Raw genomic sequence first — 23,374 nt, forward strand, 5'->3', positions numbered from 1 at the left:
GATGGCCATGTTATGTCTTCATGCTCTTTGTTTCCACTGGTAGTGACTAGCTTGCGACTGGAGGAATCAATCACAAAGACCAGGACTAAATGCTTGGTGACCAGTCTCCAGCAGGTGACTGAACTGATTTTAAGGTCTTGATGGCCATGGTTGTGAGCTGGCTCCCTTGAATTTGTTGATATATTTCTTTTTCTTTTTTTGATCTCCAGCTCATTTTTTTCAGGTAATGCTGACATGAAGCACACATTTTGGAGGGGGCAAGAGCAGTCCAACCCATGGTCCTCTGCGTGTTGATGGTGGGAAGGGAGTGCTTAAGAAAGGGTTGGACAATAGGTGTGGCAATTTTAGCCGGCTCATCAGGTGCCTGACCCGATCCTGACCCGATTTGACTTAAATGGAGCGGGTTTTATTTGATCCGTTTAAACTCGGGAGCATGTATGGGTTTTAGATATAATCATATAATACTCGAAGCTGGTTCGGGTTAGGTATAGGCAATGATATGCCTCGTCCTGAACCTGATCTGATATCATATAATCTTAATCCACACACTGTCGTTTCACTCGATTGGTGATTGCGGTTATAGTCCTGTGTCGTCCTGCTTCTTTTTACTTGTCAAAATTTAGAATATATATTTTATGAAAATCAAAACAATTGATTAATTTTTTTTTATTTTGTTTTTAAGTCCTCAATTAATTTGACTCATTAGAATTCTCTTTAGCTGGATAAAAAATTAAGTCATACGAGAATATTATAGGCTTCTTTTATATATAGATATATATATATATAGTTGCTATAATTTTATTAATTATAGTTATAAGCTATAATTATCCGATCCGATCTAATTCGTTTTGTCTACTAGACTTGACCTGTCACATCCCACCCCATATACTTTACCTCGACCCAACTCGGGATGGGTACAAGGTGTGTATAGTTTCAAGTTGTTAAATTGCAGGTCTGGTATGGATATTGGCTGACCCGACCCGTTGCCATCCTTATTGGAGAAGGGTTCTGTGGAGTATAGGGCAAAAGTTAAATAGGGTTAATGTAGAGCTCGAGGAATTGAACTGACTATGTACAATTGAATATGATTGAGTGGTGATGATTGAGGAGATGGGCAACAAGATCTACAAACTTTAGTCATGGTCCAAAATATGAGAGGGAAACAGGATCGAACGTCATTTATGATTTTCTCCTTTTAGTTGACGGTGCTAAGAGACTAAATTCTTATTGAACAAAGCTCAAGCATAGGCTCCTCATTTTCAAAGTGACATGCAGTCCAACCAAGTCAACTTATAAATTGGCTCAGCATCAAGCTACCAAATACTAATACACATGGTTTCTTGTCTAAACTGGAATTAGAAAAAAGTTCAGGCTTATTAAAATTAAAAGCTTAAATCATTAAACTCTGAAACCATATTCTCAAAAATAAGTTCCGCCCTCAACCTACCTGACATAATGTAACAACTCAGGATCTCACCCAAAATGGCTAGCTGGAAGGTATTATTTGGGTTCCTTGATCCTGTATAAGTACCCAAGATCTACCTAGCGAATAACCGATGTGGGATTAAACACACACCCGCACGGGTCCTCACATACTCTCTCCGTTCAAGCCCTGACATCCTCGTCAAGCTAAGGTTCAAATCTATTCAAATCTAATCACAAACACCACGATTGGTCCGTGGTCAGCCCCAATGGACCCATGCTGCAGTGTCTCCTAATCCACATAGATTATGGGCCGGGTCTACTTTGATATCATTTGTAACAACCCAAGACCTCATCCAAAATGGCTAGCCGGAATGTATTATTTGGATTCCTTGATCCTGTATAAGTACCCAAGATCTACTCAGCGAATAACTGATGTGAGACTAAACACACGCCTGCATGGGTCCTCACATATTCCTCCCGTTCAAGCCCTGACGTACTCATCAGGCTAAGGGTTTAAATCCATTCGAATCTAATCACAAACATTACGATCGGGCCGTGGCCAACCCCAATGAATCCGTGCTGCAGTGTCCCCTAGTCCATATAAGTTATGAGCCGGGTCCGCTCTGGTACCATTTGTAATAACTCAGGACCTCATCCAAAATGGCTAGTCGGAAGGTATTATTTGAGTTTCTTGATCCATAACCAAGATCTATCTAGTGAATAACCGATGTGGAACTAAACACACGCCTGCATGGATCCTCACACATAAATTTGCAGCACCATGCTCATCAAGGCCAAGTGAGCAACTGGGAACTGGTTAAGCTCACAGGTATCGGCCAGCCCCAAAGGCAGGACGAGCCGCGCTAGACTAGCCGTGGCCGTTTGTAGCCGTTAGCTAACTGCCATTTGAATTCAAAAGGGACGTTAGAACGCCTCGGACACCTACGCTTACTCCATGGCATGCTCGTCTCAGTTCCCGTTTCACCCCGCCAAAACTCTAGAGCGCAGGGTCATGTCCCTAATCCAAGAGGCCACCACCCTCCCCCAACTCCTCCAAATCCACACCCTCCTCCTCAAGATCTCTCTCGATCGCAACATCTTCGTCCTCACCAAATTCCTCCGCCGATGCTTCGCCTTTCCCTCTCGTCAGGCCTTGCCGCATGGCCGATCCATCTTTGACGGAATCGACGCCCCTGACGCATTCTTATGGAACACCTTGATCCGCGCCTACTTGCAGGCGCAAGAGCCTGTTGAATCCCTTCACCTTTTCCACAAAATGAGGCTCCGAGAGGGTGTGGCGGTCGATAGCTTCAGCATCTCATTAGCTCTTCAGGCGTGTGGGAGGTCCGGCGAGTCCAGGATTGGTAGAGCAATACATACGCATTTGTTGAAGCTCGGATTTGTATCAGATTTGTTCGTGCAGACGGCTCTCGTGGAGATGTATGCGAAGGTTGGAGACGTCGGTCTTGCAAGAAGGGTCTTCAATGAAATGCCTGAGAGGGATTTAGTCTCGTACAATGTCATGCTGGCAGAGTACGTCAGGTGTGGTAATGTCCAAGAAGCTCGTTTGTTGTTCGACGAGATGCCTGATAGAGATTTGGTTTCTTGGAATACCATGATCCATGGGTATGCAATGAGCGGCGATCTCCGTGCTGCACAAGAAATATTTGATAGGACCCACGAGAGGGACTTGTTCTCTTGGAGCTCGATGATTTCAGCTTATGCACAGAGCAGGCAGTCAAGCGGGGCATTGAGGCTATTTCATGAGATGCAGTTGGCAAATGTGGCGCCCGATAAGGTTACAATGGTTAGCGTGCTTTCCGCTTGTAGTGATCTGGGGGCCTTGAGCATGGGGAAGGTGATCCACAGGTTTATAGAGAGGAAGGGAATAGAAGTGGATGTCAGACTTGGAACTTCTCTGGTTGACATGTATGCCAAGTGTGGAGATATCGATAGTTCCCTTGGACTCTTCCATAAGCTGTCTGAGAGGGATGTTCTTACTTGGAGTAGCATGATCATAGGGCTTGCAAACCATGGGCTTGGGATGGTTGCCCTTGATTTCTTCTCTAAGATGATATCTGAAGGAGTGAAACCAAATGAGATCACTTTTGTCGGAGTGCTCACGGCTTGTAGCCATGCTGGTCTGGTCAGTGAAGGTAGGGCTCACTTTAACTCGATGAGTGATGTGTATGGCATTTCGTCTACTATTGAGCACTATGGATGCATGGTTGACCTCTTGGGAAGGGCTGGGCTTTTTGAAGAGGCGAGACAATTTATCAAAGATATGCCATTTGAGCCAGATGCAGTTGTCTGGAGGGCACTTCTTGGTGCATGTCGGATCCAAAAAAATGTTGAGATAGCAGAAGAAGCCATAGCCAAACTTGTTGATTTAGAGCCTCATGTTGATGGGCACTATGTCCTGTTATCAAACATTTTTGCACATGCTAACAGGTGGGATGGTGTTGCAAACATAAGGAAAATGATGAGAAGCAAAAGCATTCAAAGGATCCCCGGGAGCAGTTCAATTGAAGTTGATGATACAGTTTATGAGTTTGTTGCTGGTGATAAATCACACCCCAGGAGTGATGAGATATACCGAATGTTGAATGAGATTATTGATAGACTAAAACAAGCTGGATACAGACCAATAACGTCCTTGGTCTTTCAAGACACTGATGAAAGATCGAAAGAGTGCCTATTGATTCAACACAGTGAGAAGCTAGCAATTGCTTTTGGACTTCTGGCTTCCCCTCCAAAGTCTACCATTCGAATTATGAAGAATCTTCGAGTCTGTGAGGATTGCCATTGGGCCATTAAGCTTGTGTCTTTAGTTTATGATCGCCAACTGATCGTCAGAGACCGAAACCGGTTCCATCATTTTGCGAAAGGGGAGTGCTCTTGCAGGGAATACTGGTGAGTTGGGACTTACTAAGTTAGATCATCAAGAGCAATGCTTCTATAATAAAACTCACCATTGAGCCTCGTAGAACTTCCCTCTTCTTGGAAAGGAGCTACCAGTACAAGTTAAGATGGTTTGCTTTGCAATCAACATGCTGAAGCGCCCACCCCTGACTTCAATTCAAACATCTTCCAAACCAAGCTTACCCTCTCTGCCCTCCAACTATATGGCAGGATGAAATGTCTTGCCATGGAGCACCATTATCATATGCAATTCTGAAGGATAATGGTATATGTTTTGATAGACCCTTTTCTACAAGATCTTCATGGTTTTTAACCTCACTCGATAACTTTATGATCTCATGTGTGATCAAAGGTGCACTTAGCTACATGTAATCAAAGAAAGGAAGAAGATCCACAAATCAGGAGATGGAAAGTCCATTTGCACCAGGAACTGAATGCAGGGAGTCTAGTTAGTCTCTTCTCCGTATTCAGCGGGATGGATTCATGATCTAAGTGCTTAATGGACATGGATTTATCCATTGAAAGGATAATTTGTGATAGAGGTGGAATTATTTATTTATTGCATATTTAAGCATAGATGAATAGAGTTTACCAGCCTGTTACTTTAAAGAGATGTTGATGACATTCATTGAATTGTGAATATTGAGCATCAAGGAGTTAAAGCACTGCTTTTACAGGATAAAGCTTCCATAATACGTATTATGGAGTTTTGATCTTTGAAGAAAGAGAATACACAAGGCGCCTCTCAAGGTATTGCACAAACATGTTCCTTTTTTTGTTTTTTTTTTGCTTTTTTTTTAATGATAAGCTAGGAAGAGTAGAAGTCAATGAGGGAAAAACAAGAAACTAAGAGAGCACTTGAACTACACCAATGGGCAAAGTTGTTGATTCCCTGCCCTTATTGTGGTGTTCTGGGAGATGACTCAGAGGAAACTCCAAGATGGGAAGGCATTACAAGACTATTTGTAAATTGTTTGGAATGCTTTTGTGTTTCATCGTCATCAGAAAAAATGGTGAGAGCAAGTTAAATTGAGCATTGTAAGAGACAAATACTCCAGGAAGAGTTGAGCGCTAGTGGATGACATTTATACACATTTATTATGGTTTGCCTCATTGTCACTATATCATCATTTTTGCTGGTTCTCATACCTAATGTTTCTTTCTATTTCCGTCCATAGTGAGAAGAAGGGATTTTGCTTGCTATATGGAGATATATGTTGTACCTTGTAGGGGACGTTTTTTCTTTCTAAATTATGTGATCTCTATATACCTTCTGGCCAATGATGTAGCCCATTTGACAATGGTCATGCCCAGATATCGTGTCCTGTTAATTATAGAAAACTTCAACTGATGATTGAAAGCCTTGATAGTTTATTTTTCAGAGAAGCTTGGAAAAGAAAACAGTTTATGTTCCTCTCCAAATTTGTAGAATGCTTACCAGTACTCCAGGTGGAGAGTTAGAAGAGCATTATTCAACAATGTAGCAATAAGTGTCCGTCCTTACTGAAATATTTTTAGAGTGAATTATATTCATGAAATGATGAAAACCTAATTAATTTGTAATAAAGTTTTAATATGCAAGAAATTTACACATGATCCTCACGATTCCACCAATTTTCAACGTAAACCACAAGTATCTATGAGTATTTTGCCTCATGTCATCTCTTCCCAAAATTTAAATCATGAACCATGATGAGACTTCTTTACTTAAAGAGGGAATATTTCTTCGTGCATTCAATTTGTTATTTGCAGCTGATTGTTTAATGTCTGATAGGATGAGAAACCTCCGAATTCCAGAGCAAGAAGGCAAATTTCTTGACTATCGGAAGCTAATGGTTCAATATCATGCATTTTAGATCCAGCAACTCTCCATGGAGTTTGGTAAAAAGAGAGGTCTTTTCAAATCCAGAACATATGATTTTGTATGGATAATTATTTATTTATATACAAATGCCAACAGCCTTTATCTCAAGGTACCAACTATGTACATTGTAACAATTCTAACATTGATGTTTTTTTCAGGCGAGTCCCTAGTATATGTGGACGGGAAAATTATTTTTCATCCTGCATCCTATGTGATATAAATTCTTATCGATCACAAAGCAGCAACAGACATCTCCCCTTCAAAACCAGTGATCTCTGGCAAACAAGATTGTGTCTTCAAAAGCTGCTGGCTTGTACAGACACCTAAATCATTTGATAGCTTTGTACACAACTGCAGGCACCAGCAAAAGAGTTTATCCAAGTCAGTGAAAGATCCAAGTAATATCTTTCCAAACAGAAGTTGGTATCACTGTATCAAAATTTATCTTAAAAATACTAATCTTAGGCAATCAATGAAGCAGACACAAGCGTGCACCTACACATGGACAGACACAAACACAGAGAGTAATACCTGTCTGTACAATGAAGAATCTCCATATGATTTTCGTAGCTCTACAACATACAGAGATGGACTGAGCTCAAACACCTGATTTTAGAATATGCAATTAGCTTTCAAGTATACAAGATATCAGATAAATGAAATATGTAATACCAATTGATGCATTAATAAGCATCATCAGCTGATGCCAGTGAGGCACAGATATATAGTAAGAATGAGAGAACGAGGTAAATAATATCTACCTCAGCAGCAACAGAAAGGGATCCTGGGCTCTTTGCACCCTTGGATTGTTGCAAGACTTTCAGCTGCAAATAGGCTAAGTAAAATTTCAAAGTTCTGAAAATTTTATATTATACAAGCAACTCAGATGCATCATTAAAATTGCAGAAGAAATCCCAATATACTAACCTTTCCATGTCCCCTCTGGACTTCATATCCCATTTCTGTGACAATATCTTCGATATTTTTAAACAAATCTTTTGGTGGATAGTTGGATGTGAATCTTATCTTCCTTTCAGAAACATCCTGAAATATCCAAAATTATGATAAATCGACTTTTGTAATGCTCAAATTTTTTTGTGATCATTATATCAAAGCAAATAGACGTTTCAGTGTTCAGTTGTCTGTAGGCAGCACTTCAACAGGAGTGGCCCAATATATTTGGGGGCCTAAGGCTATTTTGTGTTTGAGGCCTTTCCTGCAATGGGCCGGCCTAAAGCGAACTCACAAAAAAAACCTTTTTTTTTTTTTTTTTTGTCTGTCTTTGAGGCCTTTCTTGCAGTGGGCCTTTTTGGGGCCGGGGCCTAACCTTAGGCGACCGCCTAAGTCGCTTAAGAGTTGGGCCGGCCCTGCACATCAGCAGTTCACGGGCGGTGATCCTAATGATAGATGGCAGGAAACATATATGAACTTGGAAAAAGGAGAACTACTGAAGATCTGACTATTATTTTGTCAGTTTTGCAGCCTTGCGGGAAGAATATATTAAATAAGCCTTTTTTTTTCACCAAAGCACGTAAAAACATATCATGGTCAAGACGATATATTCTGACTACTAATCGTGGAGATTATTCTGTTCATATTGATTGAGAGACTGAGCAAAGAAATATTAAACAGATAAGGAAGTTGGATCTCACCTCTTTTTCGAAAAAGCCAGAAAGATCAAGGTATGAAGACATTCCGATAAGCTCAAAAGCATTGATATGGGTGGGTGACAATGGAAAATCTCCCTCATTATGCTTCAAGAAACAAAAGGATTGTTTTCAGTTTCACATCCACCTGTCAACAATATATGAGAAGAAAGTAGCACCTAATATCATGTCATCCACACATATGCTACCTCTTTAATTTTGAGAGCTGCATCATCAATACTCTTATCTTCATCATCATCATCATCAAGAACAACAGGAGTATAATCTTGCTTAAACCACTCATCTTCTTTAATTCCAGCTACATTTATCCGGGTGATAGGATTCGGATCAAGAATTCTCCGTAGAAGGTTTTGAGCACCAGGGGACAGCCATTTAGGGATCTGGGTGTCTCCCTTGAATATCTAAATGAATCGAGAAAATTATGATCAGGAAATGATTGGAGTAGCATTAATTGGTCAAACTTATCATTTGTTCCTGCTCCAATTTATATACCTTCTGATAAAGAACAGCAATATTTCTGTCCTCGAATGGAAGATATCCCACAAGAATAACATATAAGATGACACCACAAGACCAGATATCTGACCGCGCACCGTCATATCCTCTGTTGGCAAGGACCTGCAAACATTGTCACAAGAACTTATCAATTGATTACGACATTACTATAAGCATGAAAACATCATCTCAGACGAGCATAAAGATTTTCAGTTATTACTTCAGGGGCAATATAATTTGGACTGCCACAGGTTGTATGCAGCAACCCATCATTCCCAAAATGCTGAGGTAAAGCACTGAGGCCAAAATCAGATATCTTTATGTTCCCTTTTGCATCGATAAGAACGTTCTCCGGCTTTAGCAAAACAAATGAAAAAGTGTAAGCTAGTCTAAATTACTATAGTTTCAATCTGCCAATCCCTTGCAAGAGATTGGAAGCCAAGAAATATTTTAGTGTTTTAGATACTTCAGACCAGTATGAACATTTACCTTTAAATCCCTGTGGTAAACACCCTTCTCATGGCAATAACTTATAGCATCAATTAGCTGCTGAAAAAGCCTTCTTCCTTCTTCTTCTGAGAGCTTCCCTTTCAGTGCCTTGGACATCCAACAATGAAAATAATTCACTTCAAAAAACTACTCAATAATACTGCAGGCGTGTACCACAGCAGGCAAAGATAATTATGCATATAAGAATCAGAGCTCCTTACAATTTTGTCGAACAATTCACCACCATTCACATATTCAAGGACCATGTAAATCTTGGTTTTGCTTGCCGAGACCTGCCAGAGAGTAACAATCATCAAAAACCATAGTAGAAGGCAGTGTATAGTGACTCGGTCTACAGACCTGCTCCTAGTTTCATCAGAATATTGTTGCATCATTCTAAGATTGATAAATTACTTAATTTTCTCCTTTCTTTAGTTGTCATCCAAAATTTTAACTAATCTTCAGTTATTTATTGCATCCTCTACGTTATAGACACTGTATGACTAGTTTGTAATTCAGATGAATCATAACAAACGTATATCTAGATGAGAAGGTTCTGTAGGAACTGCAAAGTCCTACAATTACACCAGCTACGACCATGAAGTAACTTTCAGTCAGTTGATACTGAAATATAACACCATTGGCCAAGACCAAGCAAGAGTCAATAAACCAAAGTTCTAAAACTAATATTCCTGCATAAGATGTGAAAAATTACTGTTGGATTAGCTGAAAAACCAAATTGGATTTTGATAGCTAAACAACCATTCAACACCATGCCACGCTTGGAGGTAGCGTGGGTGGTGGTCGCATGGACCCAAACATGAAGACACTGGCAACACTGTTCATGGGCATGACGACGTAGCCTCTATGTTTGGGATTTGGAGGCTTTGGCATCCTGCACCACATAAAAATACTAATATCACATGTGGGTCCCGCCATCCAGCCCGTTAAACGGTTCAGATCGTTGTACTGTACAACTGTTGGTGCCCCTCCCGACCGTCCGATCCGGCGGGCTTTTGGCTTACGTGATCGCCGCACTGCGACCGGATTGGTGTTCCCCCACGTGCATCCAGCGGGTCCCACCTCGTGCAGCCAATTCAAAGCGCGTAGATGAGAACGAAACATAGCGATAATTCTGAAAACCTACGTCAACTCTCGTGGGACCCAACGCATGACATGGCATGGGACCCACGATTAAAGAGCATTTTTATATCAATTAACGAACTCAAGACGTCGAAAAGAGACCGGCCGGAAAACATCACTCCTCAAAAAAAATAAATAAATAAAAAATAAAAACTTTTCAAAATATCAGAAAAAATAAATATGGACACAAGTTTTCGTGAGATGTTCCGTAGAACACCGGAACGGAATACCATCACAAGGACACAAGTCTCTTAGGATATTCCGTAGAACACCGGAATAGGATATCATCAAGAGTATCGAGACAGGATATCTTCTATCCGAAATATCGGAACAGAATGGAAGGAGTTGGAGAATTAAGCGAACCTCCAGTAATCGAACGACGTTCGGATGCTTCAAAAGCTTCAGCGTTCCAATCTCTCTCTTTACCTGCAAGAAATATTTAATGATCGGACCGTTCATGTCCATTTCTGAAACGCTCTTTTATCTCCTTTCGTCTTCCCAAAAAACCCCTTCTCGGAGCCTGGGGAAAAAAGAATGGAAAAAAGGGTAACAAATACCTGGTCATCGATCTTGACGGATTGGATGCGCTTCCGGTCGAGGATCTTCACGGCGACGGCCTTCCCTGTCTCCACGTGGCGTGCGTACTTCACCTTCCCGAAGTTTCCCTCTCCAAGCGTCCTCCCGATCTCATACTTCCCCTGTAGCATTCCTTCCCTTCCTTCCCGAACCATTCACGTCCGCGCCGGCGACGACGATGATGACCTCCTCCCTTTTCCCCCTCTCTCTCTCCCTCCCCCTCCCTCCGACGGGATCCGGTGACCTGATCCGGAAAACTACTCGTGAGAAGAAAGAGCTTTTAGGCTTCCGACGGGATCCGGTGACCTGATCCGGATAACTACCCGTGAGAAGAGAGAGCTTTTAGGTTTCCGACGGGCGAAGGCCCGAGGCTCGAGGGGCAGGGGGTTATATACGCGGGGGGCGGTGACGGGATTCCTTTAACGGCGGACCTGATCCCAAGAGGACAGCGATGAGATAATAATAAAATAAATCCCGAAAATAGGAAAATTCTGGTCACTGCGACGACAGGGTGACCGCCGCGCTGCCAGCTGCGCGTCGCCACGTGGGAGGACGCGATTCGGCAGGCCCGCCGGGGGCGTTGAGGGGATCCCGGGATTAGGAGTTAAAAAAATGAGTTCCGGATTCGGTCGGGAATTCGTTGCGTATTTCTTTTGAATTTACTGAAATGCCCCTTCGTTACCTGCGAATAATTTGGCGGTTCCGTCCCTGGAATATTATATTCCATGGAGGTTGTTGTCCTTCTGAAATGAGGTTTGGGTTTATGTTAGTGATCTCTTCGCACTAATGAAAGGAGAAGGGGGTGGGTAGGATGGATAAGAGCAACGGGATAACAGGACTTAAGAGCATTTTGGTCCCATTGCTGGAATATTATAATCCAAGGAGGTTATTAATTATGTCCGTTTTGGCTCAACTGATATTGGTTAGGTTAGTCACGGTTTGCACATATAAAAGGGCAGGGGGGTGGTAGGGGTGGACAAGAGAAACAGGTTCCTTGTGACGTTTGATAGGAACAGTTATCATATATTTAGCGAAAAGATAGGAACTGAAACATACTAAATTGGTATCCGCTAAGGTGCATGTTCAGTGGTCCTTATAATATAGTGGATTGTCCCTAGTCCTTATGATAGAGGCGTATTCATATTTTTATATGTACAAGTTGAGGATGTTATTATAAAATATTATAGGACAGTTGTTTAATCCTACGATTAAGAAAACAAGGAGTTAACAAAAAGAGATTATTGTCAACATTGCACGTGGCAGAATAGCCATTCACATAGCCAAACATAGCTACTGGTTCCTATAACAGTGCATCGAGATGCATCATGAACAAGGCCAATTAAAATTAGTGGCTGTCATTGGCTGTATGCATTGTTAGGCGGTGCATGCGGTGTAGGCGTTAATTTCTAGTTAACGAGCACTAATAAATTTAGTAAACTAATATAGCCATCATTCCAAGCATGCTTCCGTGTACGATTTACATTCACATGCAAACGAAGTAAACCACACATAACCCCACTTTTTTGTTTGTTCTGCAATTTCTCAAGCAATCCCGTTGGTTGCTATGCAGTTCATGTGGTTAGAGATAGAAGTCCTTTATGCACATGAAGATTGGCTAATCCTACGGAATTCATGAGATTCTTTTGAGTTGAAACTCAAGTTGATTCTTTAAGCATGACAATGGATCAAGTAATTGCCATTGTTAATGGATATTGATCTTATACTAATAGATGGCAACCTTACGAAACCTCGTAGACTTCGGGAGCCTCAAATGTTACGTATCTTTATAGCTATAAATTCATTGAGGTCCTCAAATGCATTTATGTTGGGACGTATCTTTTACCTAAAAAAATTTATTATCTCTTTCCTTATTTATGCATTGAGGCCCCCAAATGCATTTATATTGGGCCCTTTGAGTTCGCCTTAGGCCTCCAAATGCATTGAGCCACTCTTGTTTACCAAGGTACTTGGCAACGTTCAATTTCATATGATAATAAATAAGCTGGATATTTCTACTCTACACACACTAGCTTGAAAGGAAGTACTAGGCAACTAAGTCAAGTATGCACACCCTCACCTCTCCACAATCATTGAGATTTATTTTCATACTTGTACTCTCTACAATTATAGAATTATTTTTTTTTTCATTCTTTTATTAGACAACCTAGTGAGCTCTCATCTCTCCATAATCATGTAGATATATTCCCAAATTTGTGCACTATATAATCATGGATAATATTTGGGAACCATTTCCATATTTATACTCTCTAATCAAAGTCATTGGGATTCATTTCCACATTCCCACACTTTTCGGCCATAGAATCCTTTATCATTGGCTTCTATTATTGTATATACTTTATTAGTTGCTTTTAAGATAATGAGGTCTCTATGTTTAACTATCGCAGAAATTGTAGAAGTTATATTGTTTGAGATTATATATATTCAAGGAATACAATAATAGTTCTTCCCAACCAATTTTCACAAGCAAGGCCAATATACTCAAATTCGGATATCCTTGGAAGAGATCTATTAATACTTGAAAGAAAGTGGCATAACTTAATTAAAGGAAAAAAATCACAATTTATTCTAGAGCATTCTAAGCATAGACCAAGCCAGACCACCTCCTTAGATACATAAGGAATCAATCCAAATAATAATTAGACATACTTATTGTTCATAATTTTCGCCTATTGGAATCCTTTAATATACAAGGATGACTGACATAACTTAATGTATTAGAAAAAGTAGTCATCATATGAGAAATTTCTCATTGCCATGTAACATCATGGTGACATATTTAGACTACCCATGAATCTAGAACCTTCGTACTTCTAGACCAGTCCAAACCTCACTCTTAGATACATGAAGAAGCAAAACCAAATACTAGAATACTAGATAGGGCGAGCTACCTTCGTTTATCTCATAGTAGCGACGAAGAAAGGTTCAAACCTTTTTTGTGTGCACAACTCCAACACCAACCATGGTCAATCAGTGTCTTTAGAAGCTTGCATGGATATGTACGCATTAACTTACATTGAGCCAGAATTCCAATATTTATCGGCCACAATTTTTGGACTGGTTATTGGCTGGACCAAATCTATCGCCCACAGCAACCACGTATAATAGTAAATAAAAATTAAAAATATATATTGTGCCTATTGCTTTATAGCCTGATTGCATCTGGTACACTAGAAACTTCACCAACTTTTGCTGCGCTGAAAGTTATTTGGTACACTAGATAGGGCGTCTTCTATGTAAGGCATGCTCTAGGTGCAGATTGTATTCACCTCGAGAGAGACTTGACTACTGTGGTTGAAGGAATTCGAGGGCGACACGCCACGACAGACGGATAGAAACATTCGGAGGATGGTGGAGGATTGTGGCTCCTTCAAGGTTATTCATGTTTATTATGAGACGAACACGACAACTGACCGGGTGGCCTTCACGATGCATCACTCTAGAGAATTCTTCTGGATGAATCAAGCGGATGTTTCCAATTCTGTCAGTTTTTTTTTTTTTTTGATTTTATTGGTTGTACTCATATGCGCATGAAATCGGTATACTGCATTAAAAAAAAAAAAATCTGGGACCCACAAGTAAAGCAACGTCTATGGTGAGGTGGCGTGTTGGAAATATCCACTATTTCTAAGCACCCATGCACACACCTATACAGGGTCCACCCTAATACCAATCTCCGCATTGTAATTGACGTGGGGGACCAAGTTGGTGGTCCACGTGGGGCAACGTGAACCACGAGAACGATGCGACGTCGCGCTGAACGCCTCAAAATTCGTATATCCACGGAAGGTGGTCCCCTATGGGCCGGCCAGTAGGAAAGCCGGAGTGGGTCCCGCCCGTTGCCACGTGGTTCGTGACAATTAACCAGCCTATCAGTTTATCGGACGGTCCCAGTTTCGCCATCTGTGGCCCCACGGGAAGAGCGTGATCTCTCCGAGGGGTCCACTCAAAATTTTCCCGGCAAGAAAAATACAACCAAAAAAATAAAATAAATATTTATGTTCCTTTTTTTATTTATTCTAAAAATACTTATAAATTTTACAGAATTTTTGAAACTGTCTATACTAATAAACAAAACCTCGCATGGTAGCCAAAATGAAAGAATCATTCAGTGGAGGATTTGTCGCAAGCAACTTAGTCCATGCGTCAACGTAATGATTTCTTTTGGCAACGGAGCCACTCAATCCAGATCAAAGATGACACGCGAGAACCACGGCAAAAGAGGGAACTCAAGGACCATTTGCTTGCTGACCACATATATGTAGCCATTTAATTCGTGACCTCATTTGTTTCTTTGAAAATATATTTGATCTCGAAGGTCACACCATCGCTCATTATAGTTCGAATATTTCGAAGCAAGGAGGAACCCCTCCACCGTTGGTACGATTCTAAATTCATCCAATCAAATGGCCAAAGTATAGCAATAGGGATAGGCCGAGAGAGCTTCAGCTCCACGTGTCATGTAGCTAATAAAGGGCCTGTGGAGATTACAATAATATGCAATTATGAGGCAAGTTGCAGGTAAGTTGCTAAATAATGTTGCTATAAATACAGATAGCAATGTTTAACCAAACAACTCATTTAATTTATTATAAATTAAATTAAATTAAATTATTTATTTAATAAAATAATTAATTTAAATTTAGATTTTTGATCCGTTCAATAATTATGTGGAATTAGAGTTGACAAAAATTTTAATTTATTCTATATTCGACCCGATTGCTATCCATAAGGAATAAATAAACTCATCCTCATTGCAATGATCATCATTACTTGAATAATAATATCATTTAAAAAAGTACTTTTAAATAATATTTATTGTATAATAATTATTTTATTATTAAATAGAGAAAAAGTTGATGAATTCTATGGATTAATTGGCTGGAACATGTAGTGGCTACTGAGAAATACTGCATCATGTATTTAAATAAATAATTTAGAAATTAAACTTGATGAGACTTTGGCATCTATACTTTTCTTCAAATGTTTAATTTTATGGTTGTCATGTCTTAGACTTTTGTAGTAGCTACATTTTTAGCTGCTAGATCTTTGATATCTCGGTGCTTGAAACAGAGCTACAGGTGGCTTGGACTAGCCTGAGTCATATGCAGTGAGTACTACAGGCTAGCTCGATTATATTGAACGATGACTTGGCCACCATAATCAGCTGAATGCAAGAAGGCCCATATGATGGTGGAGGGGTCACCCTTGCTTCGAAATATTGGGCGATGGTGAGAGATGGAGTGATCTTTCAGGCCGAACATGTGTCAGAGAGGCCAACAGGGCTGCGCATCGGATAGCTGCTTATGTGGCTTATCACTCCGAAAGTATCTTGTGGGCCGAGGAGGAGGTTGCCTAGAACACACGTCACTTATTGTTTTTTAATTTTATTGAATATATTCGTACTCGTAATATATAAATTATCTATTTTTTAAAAAAAAAATCTCGAATAAATCCAAAACTCGTAATAGCCTACATGTGCGCTTATTCATCAAAAAAAAAAGAAAAATAAAAGCCTGAATGCATGCTTAGCGTTGGGAGAAGAGTCAGCGAAGTCGCAGACACGGTTTTAACGGCTTTTGTTCCCACGCACTGAAGCGAACCATGACGTACCTTTTTTTTTCCTCTTTGCCCCTCATTCACACTGACTCACATTCTAAGAGACGTCCCATGACTGAAGTCACTATTTGGTATTAGACTGAAGACAGACCAAGTTCAATAATTGTAGGTGGAGTAAAACACTATGGTTTCATTTCTTCAAACCATGACTACCACTGCCATGTCGTCTTCCTTTTGCTCCCTCTCTCATATTCCACTTGCTCTGGAGGCTACGATGAATGCTAAATGCCCCTACATCTGTCTGCATCCACACCATTGGCTCCATGTCTTTCTCTTGATGTCAGTGGTTTAATTGAACCTTCAAACAATTGAAGCTTTATGCCAAAAGGTCAGACTGAATGATGTGTGCATGTAGAGAATTTAGAAAGCTATGTAGATTATTTAATATGAACAAAGATAATGATATTCATGGCTTGCCTTGTAATAAGAATGAAATCAGATGAGAACTTATATTTAGTTTATTTCAAGAGTTCAGAAATATGCTATCCTTGCTTCTCTTTGTTTATAGTCATAACAAAAATTTATTGATATTAGAACTAGCTAGATATGTGCAATTCGCATGAGTCTGAGGTCAAAAATAATGATACAAGTGTGGTTAAACCAATGTTTCAAAATATGGGAGGGTCAACTTACTCGACGCTTCACCCTCCACCTGTTCAAAGCGAAATCAAGTAAAAACGCAATTTTTTGACATAAATTCATTGGAATCATTAAGTTTGGTGGTTCAACCACTTGAACCAAGTCGAATCAGGGTAAACCATCGAAGTCCTAGTTAATAGGAGAGTGATTTTGTATTGTAGTAAAAAGAGGATGAGGAGCAAGAAGCCTAATCTCAATCTCCTCTCTTGAAAGAGATACATCATGATCTTCTTTCTCTTGTGGGGTGACTGGGGAGGGGGATTGGTGGTTGGGGGAGTGAGGGAGCCCACTCACACATGTAGACCATGTTGTTTTTATGATATCTTATATACAAAGTTGGCCTGATTCTTGGATGGATATAGAGTTTCAAGTTAAAAATATATTGAATGAGACGTTGCACTATTCAATATGATCCTTATGCGAACTAGGAGCAGTAAATTTTATCCCAACTTGCCACTCGAACTCATCGGGGAATAAAATAATTTAGATGAGAGTTTTCTATGATTGGGTATGTGTGGGTTAACCTATATCAACTTAATTATAATTTGGTTAGTTATATATCATTTTAGGCCTTTTGACTTGATGGATTACATTGAACAAACCTTTGAATCCATTCCCAAACCCCTACGATCGTAATATGATTTATAGGCCATGGCTTAAATTGGTCCGAATGATTAGGAAAGTTTCATAATTAATGACTAAAAGGCTATATGAAAGTTTTTTAAAAAATGGAGAGAATGACATATTTAAGATTTTAAATATTATCTTTTCTTTTTCCTTGTTTCAAATTTTTCATCCTTGAATTTAAGGTTTTTTTTTGACTTGACCTAAATATGACCCAACCTGAATTTGATCGAACCCGACACGTTGCAACCCCCATGGCCAACCATGCATGCATAGAATGCAACTGCCAAAACATGTTTTTTAAAATTTGAAATATACTTAGAGGGTAAGCGTCACTAATCACAACGAGTGCAATTCTTGAAAGTTAGGAGCATAACAGACATTTCTCTCTCTCTCCCCCCCAAAAAAAAAACGAAAAAAGAAAGAAAGAAAGAGAAACCAAAGATGGTCGTATTTGTGTGACATCCAAAAATTTAATTAAATGATGGTAAAAAACCTAATTTGATACTTCCATTGGGCGGTGGTCGTGGCCTATGTGCATTAACATCGTCTCTTTGTGTTTAAAAGCAAATAAGTGATTTGAGGTTTGCATCCCACTCACCAGAATAAGCACAAAGAAATCTACGAGGGTAGAGTCTGAAATTGACAATGAAATACTTGGCTTAGCTACAATGGTGTACCTAGAGAGTAGGAAAGCCTCATTTGACAATTATGTCTTTTGGAGCATGCATTGAAATTTTAATGTGCACTCTAAACCTTTAGTATTGCCTCTGCAATGCCATCATTTTGGTTTTTGGTGGAGCAAATTAAGCCATCCCTATCACCCATGTATAATGCTTAAGAGATAGCATGACAACTAACTTTAAAATTTATTTAAAAATTTCTATATGCAAATCCCATAATGATCTAATTAGAAAAAAGAAAGAATTTTTTAACATGGCTATTTCTAGTATCTCAGACTAAAATATTAGAAAATATTAAGAATTTTTGAAAGCAGGGTTGTAAGCCTTTTACTTCCCTTAAAGATGAATAAAACTGCTACAGATTGTCTATTTAAACTAGTAAAGTTTGCCTTCTCAAAATTCGAAAAGGATTTCTCTTCTAATTTAAAATAAAAAAAAGCTACAATTTTTTCTAAATAGCAAGTGAATAGTAGAAATAACCATAAAAAAGTTACATCTTTTTGAAAATAGATCTCAACCTCTATGTTAATATGGCCTTCTGTTGTGCTACTTAATTTTTTTAGATTGAAAGATATGCTCAGTCAAAATACTTAAAAAATAAATTTTTACTTTAATCAGCACATTTTGAAGCCCAAACCTTGATGAAAACTTATATCACCAAGATGTGATGAAACACTTATAGGGGATTCCTCACCCTCATACATCTCAAAAAATTATCCTTTTAAAAAGAAAATGAGCATCTCAATTAGATGGTGTATGGTAAAATTATGGCCTCTGAAAATTTTGATGGGCACATCAATTTTGGTGATGGTAGATCTTTATTCCGAACACTATTAAGCTCACATGAAGTGATCATAATCATCAATAATGAGTCTAGTCATTCTCTTGGATTAAAAACAAAATACTATCCTTTTCTCTTAGGTGTAACAATTTAAATGCTTTTTTATGAGGATGAAGGGCTAATTTTCTAGGTAGAAAGGCATATACACACAGCAAGGGCTTATAGGTGCCCCTTAGTGGGAACTATCTTGATGGAAATGGCTTACCATTGTAAGCTAAAGGAATTTTATCACCTAACACCATGAAAAGGAGCATGTGATACAATGTAAGGGTCACATATATCTAAGAGGTTTGAGGTTGTTACAACATAATTATGGAGCAACGCTTGGCTATTGTAGAACTTGCATCCTATGTGAAACATGAGAATAAATTCTTTTCCTTTTCACCCTCATGGACAATAGTTTTTTGAGCAAATTCATGGACAATAATTCAACAAATTTTACTAACATATAATTTGAACAAATTCATTGAAGAAATATAGTAAGATCACTTGTCTAGCACATGTTTATTCTAAAGCAGAATTATAATTTATTGGGGGTTGTGATTGACAAATGTGTGTTGGATCCCGTTTTAATTAAACCTGATCCCGTTTAATTAAAACTCACAGACTAGTGTCTCTTCCGTTTAATTAAAACTCACAGACAAGTGTCTCTTGAATTTCTGATAATCAAGAGGGTGGGTATTGAGGTATTTTCACAGTTGGAGATGGCTATCCTGTTAGACTCCTTCTTCTTTTTTTTTTTTTGGTAAAATCCGGCTACTCATTCATATAGATCTAACCTGAGTACAACCCGCCACGTCCGTGGAAAGAAAAGACAACAAAAGGGAGGGAGTGTCTTGAGCAGACATCCACAAAACATCCCCAGAATGCCGGGCCACAAAAGAGGCGACCCAGTCAGCGGCCCTGTTCGCCTCTCTAAATACATGACCAACCTGGAATCCGATCATCAGCTGAGCCATCCTCCGAGTCTCCCGAATAAGGGAGTGACCATCACCGTACCTGTCCACCCCCGAATTCAGTCGATCACCACCGCAGAATCTCCCTCAAGGTACACTCGCTCGGCGTCAAGGACCTGCCTGGCATAGGATAAACCCTCCCAAGCGGCCCGCAGCTCCGCTCCAACAACTGTAAGCCCAGGTGTACGACGCCCTCCTGCGGCCAACAACCTACCATAGTGATCCCTGATCACAAAACCGACCCCTCCAGTCAAACCATCTAGTGACCTGCTGCCGTCGAAGTTTACTTTGAGATAGCCAAGGGGTGGGGGGTACCCAAGAGACAAGAACGAAACGGGGCACTGAAGTAGCGTGAGAAGTACCCTAAGTGTCCCTAGCCATCCCAGAAGAAAACTCAGTGGCAGCCGCCATAATCTCCCTCGCATGTCGCACCGCTCTATCCACCACCATCCTTGGAAGCGCCCGCCTTCCCTCAAATATGCCTGCGTTCCTATCCAACTAAATGTGATAGGACAGGTACGCCCTCAATATCCCCTCCGCTGCCAACCTGGGCCTACACATGAAATCTCTCAATACCCGCAACAGATCCTGCGCCGAGACCACCGCATCAAGCAAGTGAACCGAAGATCTCTGCCATATCTCTCGAGCCCTAGGGCGCTGTAGAAGAACATGCTCAGTGGTCTCCACGATATCACCGCACGTCTCACAAAACTGAGATACCCGCATGCCACGCCGAACGAGCATACTCCTGGTCGGAAGGCATCCCCAGCCACCTTCCAGATGAAAAGTGCCACTCGGGGATGAATCCGTAATCTCCATATCCAGCCTCCTGTGATCTGTCGAGCTGGCGCCCTGCTAAACAGTGCGAGAAGGTCCCTGGCCCGCACCCGCGACCGCCCCGTCGGATTCCAAAGTAACCTATCCGACTCCCCTCCAGAGGGGGCTGGCAAGGCCAGAATCAACTCCGCCAGCTGCTCACCAAAAGCCTCCCTGATCATCCCCACCCTCCAATGGCCCCCCTCTGAATCCAGCAGGTCGCTGACCTTGCACCCAGCTAATCTCACAGAGTCCACCATGGTCGGCAGACGGCAGTCGACCACTCGGTCACCCAGCTGTCCTCCAGCACATCTATCGAGCAGCCATCACCAATCGCCTATCTGATCTTCGGAAGCACCGCCATAGCCCTAGCACACATCACTCTCCAGACCGGAGAGTGGTGACGCTCCACCTGCCCCCCCGGCACCAAGGCGCCATACTTGGCCCTCATCAGTGAGGACCACATGCTCTCTGGCTCAAGCACAAATCTGACTGCATGCCTCGCCGCTAATACCTCCCGTCTCGTCCCCAAGGACTGCACCCCCAGACCCCCAGGACTGGTTGGCTGGCATACAATCTCCCAAGCCACCAAATGGATCCCACCTCTACCGTTGCTCCTCCCCCAGATAAACTCCCTGAAAAGCTGCTCAAAGGACCTCAAGACTGCCACCGGAATATCGACGTGGGATAGCAGGTAAATAGGGACAGATGAGAGTACAGAACGAACCAGGGTGATCCTCCCCATCATAGACAAAGAGTGAGACTGCCAACCCTCTAACCTGCGTCTGACACTAGTCTCAAGGGACACGCAGTCCCTAATCCTTAGTCGTCGACCACATAATGGGACCCCCAGGTAAGACATCAGGCCCCCCTGTTCTCCCACTCCCAGAACCTCCAGTATAGAGAGCTTCAGCGCCCCGCGCATCTTTGGGCTAAAGATAACAGCTGATTTGGCCAAATTGACCTGCTGACCTGACAGAGCACAGTAATCCCGAAGAATCTGACCTATAACTCGAGCCGACTGCCTAGAAGTCCTGGCTAAAAGCAGGCAATCATCCGCGAATAACAGATGGGAGATCGCCACTGCTCCCTCCACCGGTCTATAAACCTCCAGCTCCTGACTAGCCACTGCCTGCCGCAAGAATCTAGACAATGCATCCGCACAGATAATAAACAACAGTGGAGAGAGGGGGCAGCCCTGTCGCAAACCCCTAGACGACGCGAAGAAACAGGAGGGCGTGCCGTTCACCAAAATAGCAAAGGAGGGCACCCTGATACAGCCCATGGCCCACCTGATCCATGTCTCATGGACCCCAAACATTCGCAAGGATTGCTGCACAAAATCCCACCTCATCCTGTCATATGCCCTCTCCATATCAAGCTTGATCCCTATCAAGCTTCTCCTCATCAGAGCTCTGCTAAGATCAAACATAAACTCCTGAGCAATGAGTATATTGTCAGATATACTCCGCCCCTCCAAAAAAGCTCCCTGCTCCGGGCAAATAAGCCTAGGAAGCACACCCCTCAATCTAGTAGCGAGAATTTTCGCCGTCACCTTGTACAAAGTCGTACATAGCCCCCTGTTAGACTCCTTTTCAAAAAGCTCGCTCTCCGTAGAATCAGCGAGTCAAAATATAATTTATAATATATTAAGATAAATCATTCCATATCAAAGAAGATGGATTCTAAAATACAGGGCCACCGTCCAACTGGTGGCCAACAGGGCCACCGTCCCAGGCCCGACTCCCCGGCAGCCCCTGCGGCCCGCCGCCCCGGCGCGCCCGCAGCGGTTGCGACTCCCCGTGGCCGCCATGGCCACCGCGGGCGGAGGAAAGGAAATAAAAAAAAAGAGGAAAGGAAGGACTCGGCCTCCTTGTCCTGCGGCCCGCCGCTAAGCGGCCATGGCCGCTGCCAGCGGCGCCAGCCGCGCCTCCCACGGCGCCCGCAGCAAGGCCTGCGGCCGACGCCCCTGCAGCCCGCAACCGCGGGCTGCGGCCGCACCCTGCGGCCGAACCCCGCGGCCGACCGGCCTCCGGCCCCACCCTGCGGCTGTCCCCGCGGCCTGCGGCCGTGTTCCCGGCCTCTGTGCGGCCGGCGGCGGCGGTTGCACCACCGAAAGGATGGGAGGAGATCACCGGTTTTGGCCGCCTCCTCTTCTTTCGATCAGCCTCGTTTGGGGAAGATGAAGTAAGTGGATCGGGTTTCGGGTTTTGGGTTCCAACCCGAAATCCAAATCCATTTATATATATATATATATATATATATATATATATATATATATATATATATATATATATATAAAAGGTGAAGGGATTAACAGGTTTCGGGTTATTGGGTTTTGACTCGCAACCCGAAACCCGAATCCTTTTGGCTTAAATTAGGCCTTTTACAATTAAACCCCTGACAATATGTTATTCTGAAAAAGGAACTTCAGAAATTCATAAACGGTCCCCAGACAAAAGTTAAAATACAGAAAAGGTGCTCTAAATATATTTATTTGATCCCTATACTTAGGGTTTATTACAGAACAGTACACCGATTATTACATATTGGTCCTTGTAATGAATTTATTACATAAATGATCAATTTAGATGCTT

The 23,374-nt window shown here is 41.6% G+C and overlaps 1 protein-coding gene and 1 pseudogene across 4 annotated transcripts; one reads left to right on the forward strand and one right to left on the reverse strand.

The window, feature by feature from the left end:
* Positions 1-2,268: 2,268 nt before the first annotated feature.
* On the forward strand, positions 2,269-5,439 carry LOC103720050 (pentatricopeptide repeat-containing protein At1g08070, chloroplastic pseudogene; annotated as a pseudogene). Its single transcript, XR_015974533.2, has one exon. The product of XR_015974533.2 is annotated as a pentatricopeptide repeat-containing protein At1g08070, chloroplastic pseudogene (transcript).
* An 804-nt stretch (positions 5,440-6,243) lies between these two features.
* On the reverse strand, positions 6,244-11,063 carry LOC103720051 (CBL-interacting protein kinase 1-like). Of its 3 annotated transcripts, none has more exons than XR_015974534.2 (12): positions 10,563-11,020; positions 10,369-10,431; positions 9,084-9,155; positions 8,863-8,970; positions 8,594-8,728; positions 8,371-8,496; positions 8,067-8,279; positions 7,864-7,965; positions 7,139-7,255; positions 6,973-7,046; positions 6,743-6,817; positions 6,244-6,562 (listed from the first exon to the last, which is right to left on the reverse strand). XR_015974534.2 is itself a non-coding variant. In XM_039132707.3 (12 exons), exons 1-12 carry the CDS (start codon positions 10,734-10,736, stop codon positions 6,443-6,445), a joined length of 1,368 nt encoding a protein of 455 aa, XP_038988635.2. In that variant the 5' UTR covers positions 10,737-11,063; the 3' UTR covers positions 6,244-6,442. The 3 variants fall into 3 exon arrangements, 2 of the variants coding, with proteins under 2 accessions (XP_038988635.2, XP_088570083.2); XM_039132707.3 differs by having other exon boundaries at positions 6,973-7,035; positions 10,563-11,063; XM_088713957.2 differs by lacking the exons at positions 10,369-10,431; positions 10,563-11,020 and adding an exon at positions 9,578-9,730 and having other exon boundaries at positions 6,973-7,035.
* Positions 11,064-23,374: the final 12,311 nt, after the last annotated feature.

This window comes from Phoenix dactylifera, chromosome 17 (assembly GCF_051530095.1).
Source record: "Phoenix dactylifera cultivar Ajwa chromosome 17, Ajwa_hap1_PhDact_Kaust_v1.1, whole genome shotgun sequence".
In the NCBI taxonomy this organism is placed as follows: domain Eukaryota; kingdom Viridiplantae; phylum Streptophyta; class Magnoliopsida; order Arecales; family Arecaceae; genus Phoenix; species Phoenix dactylifera.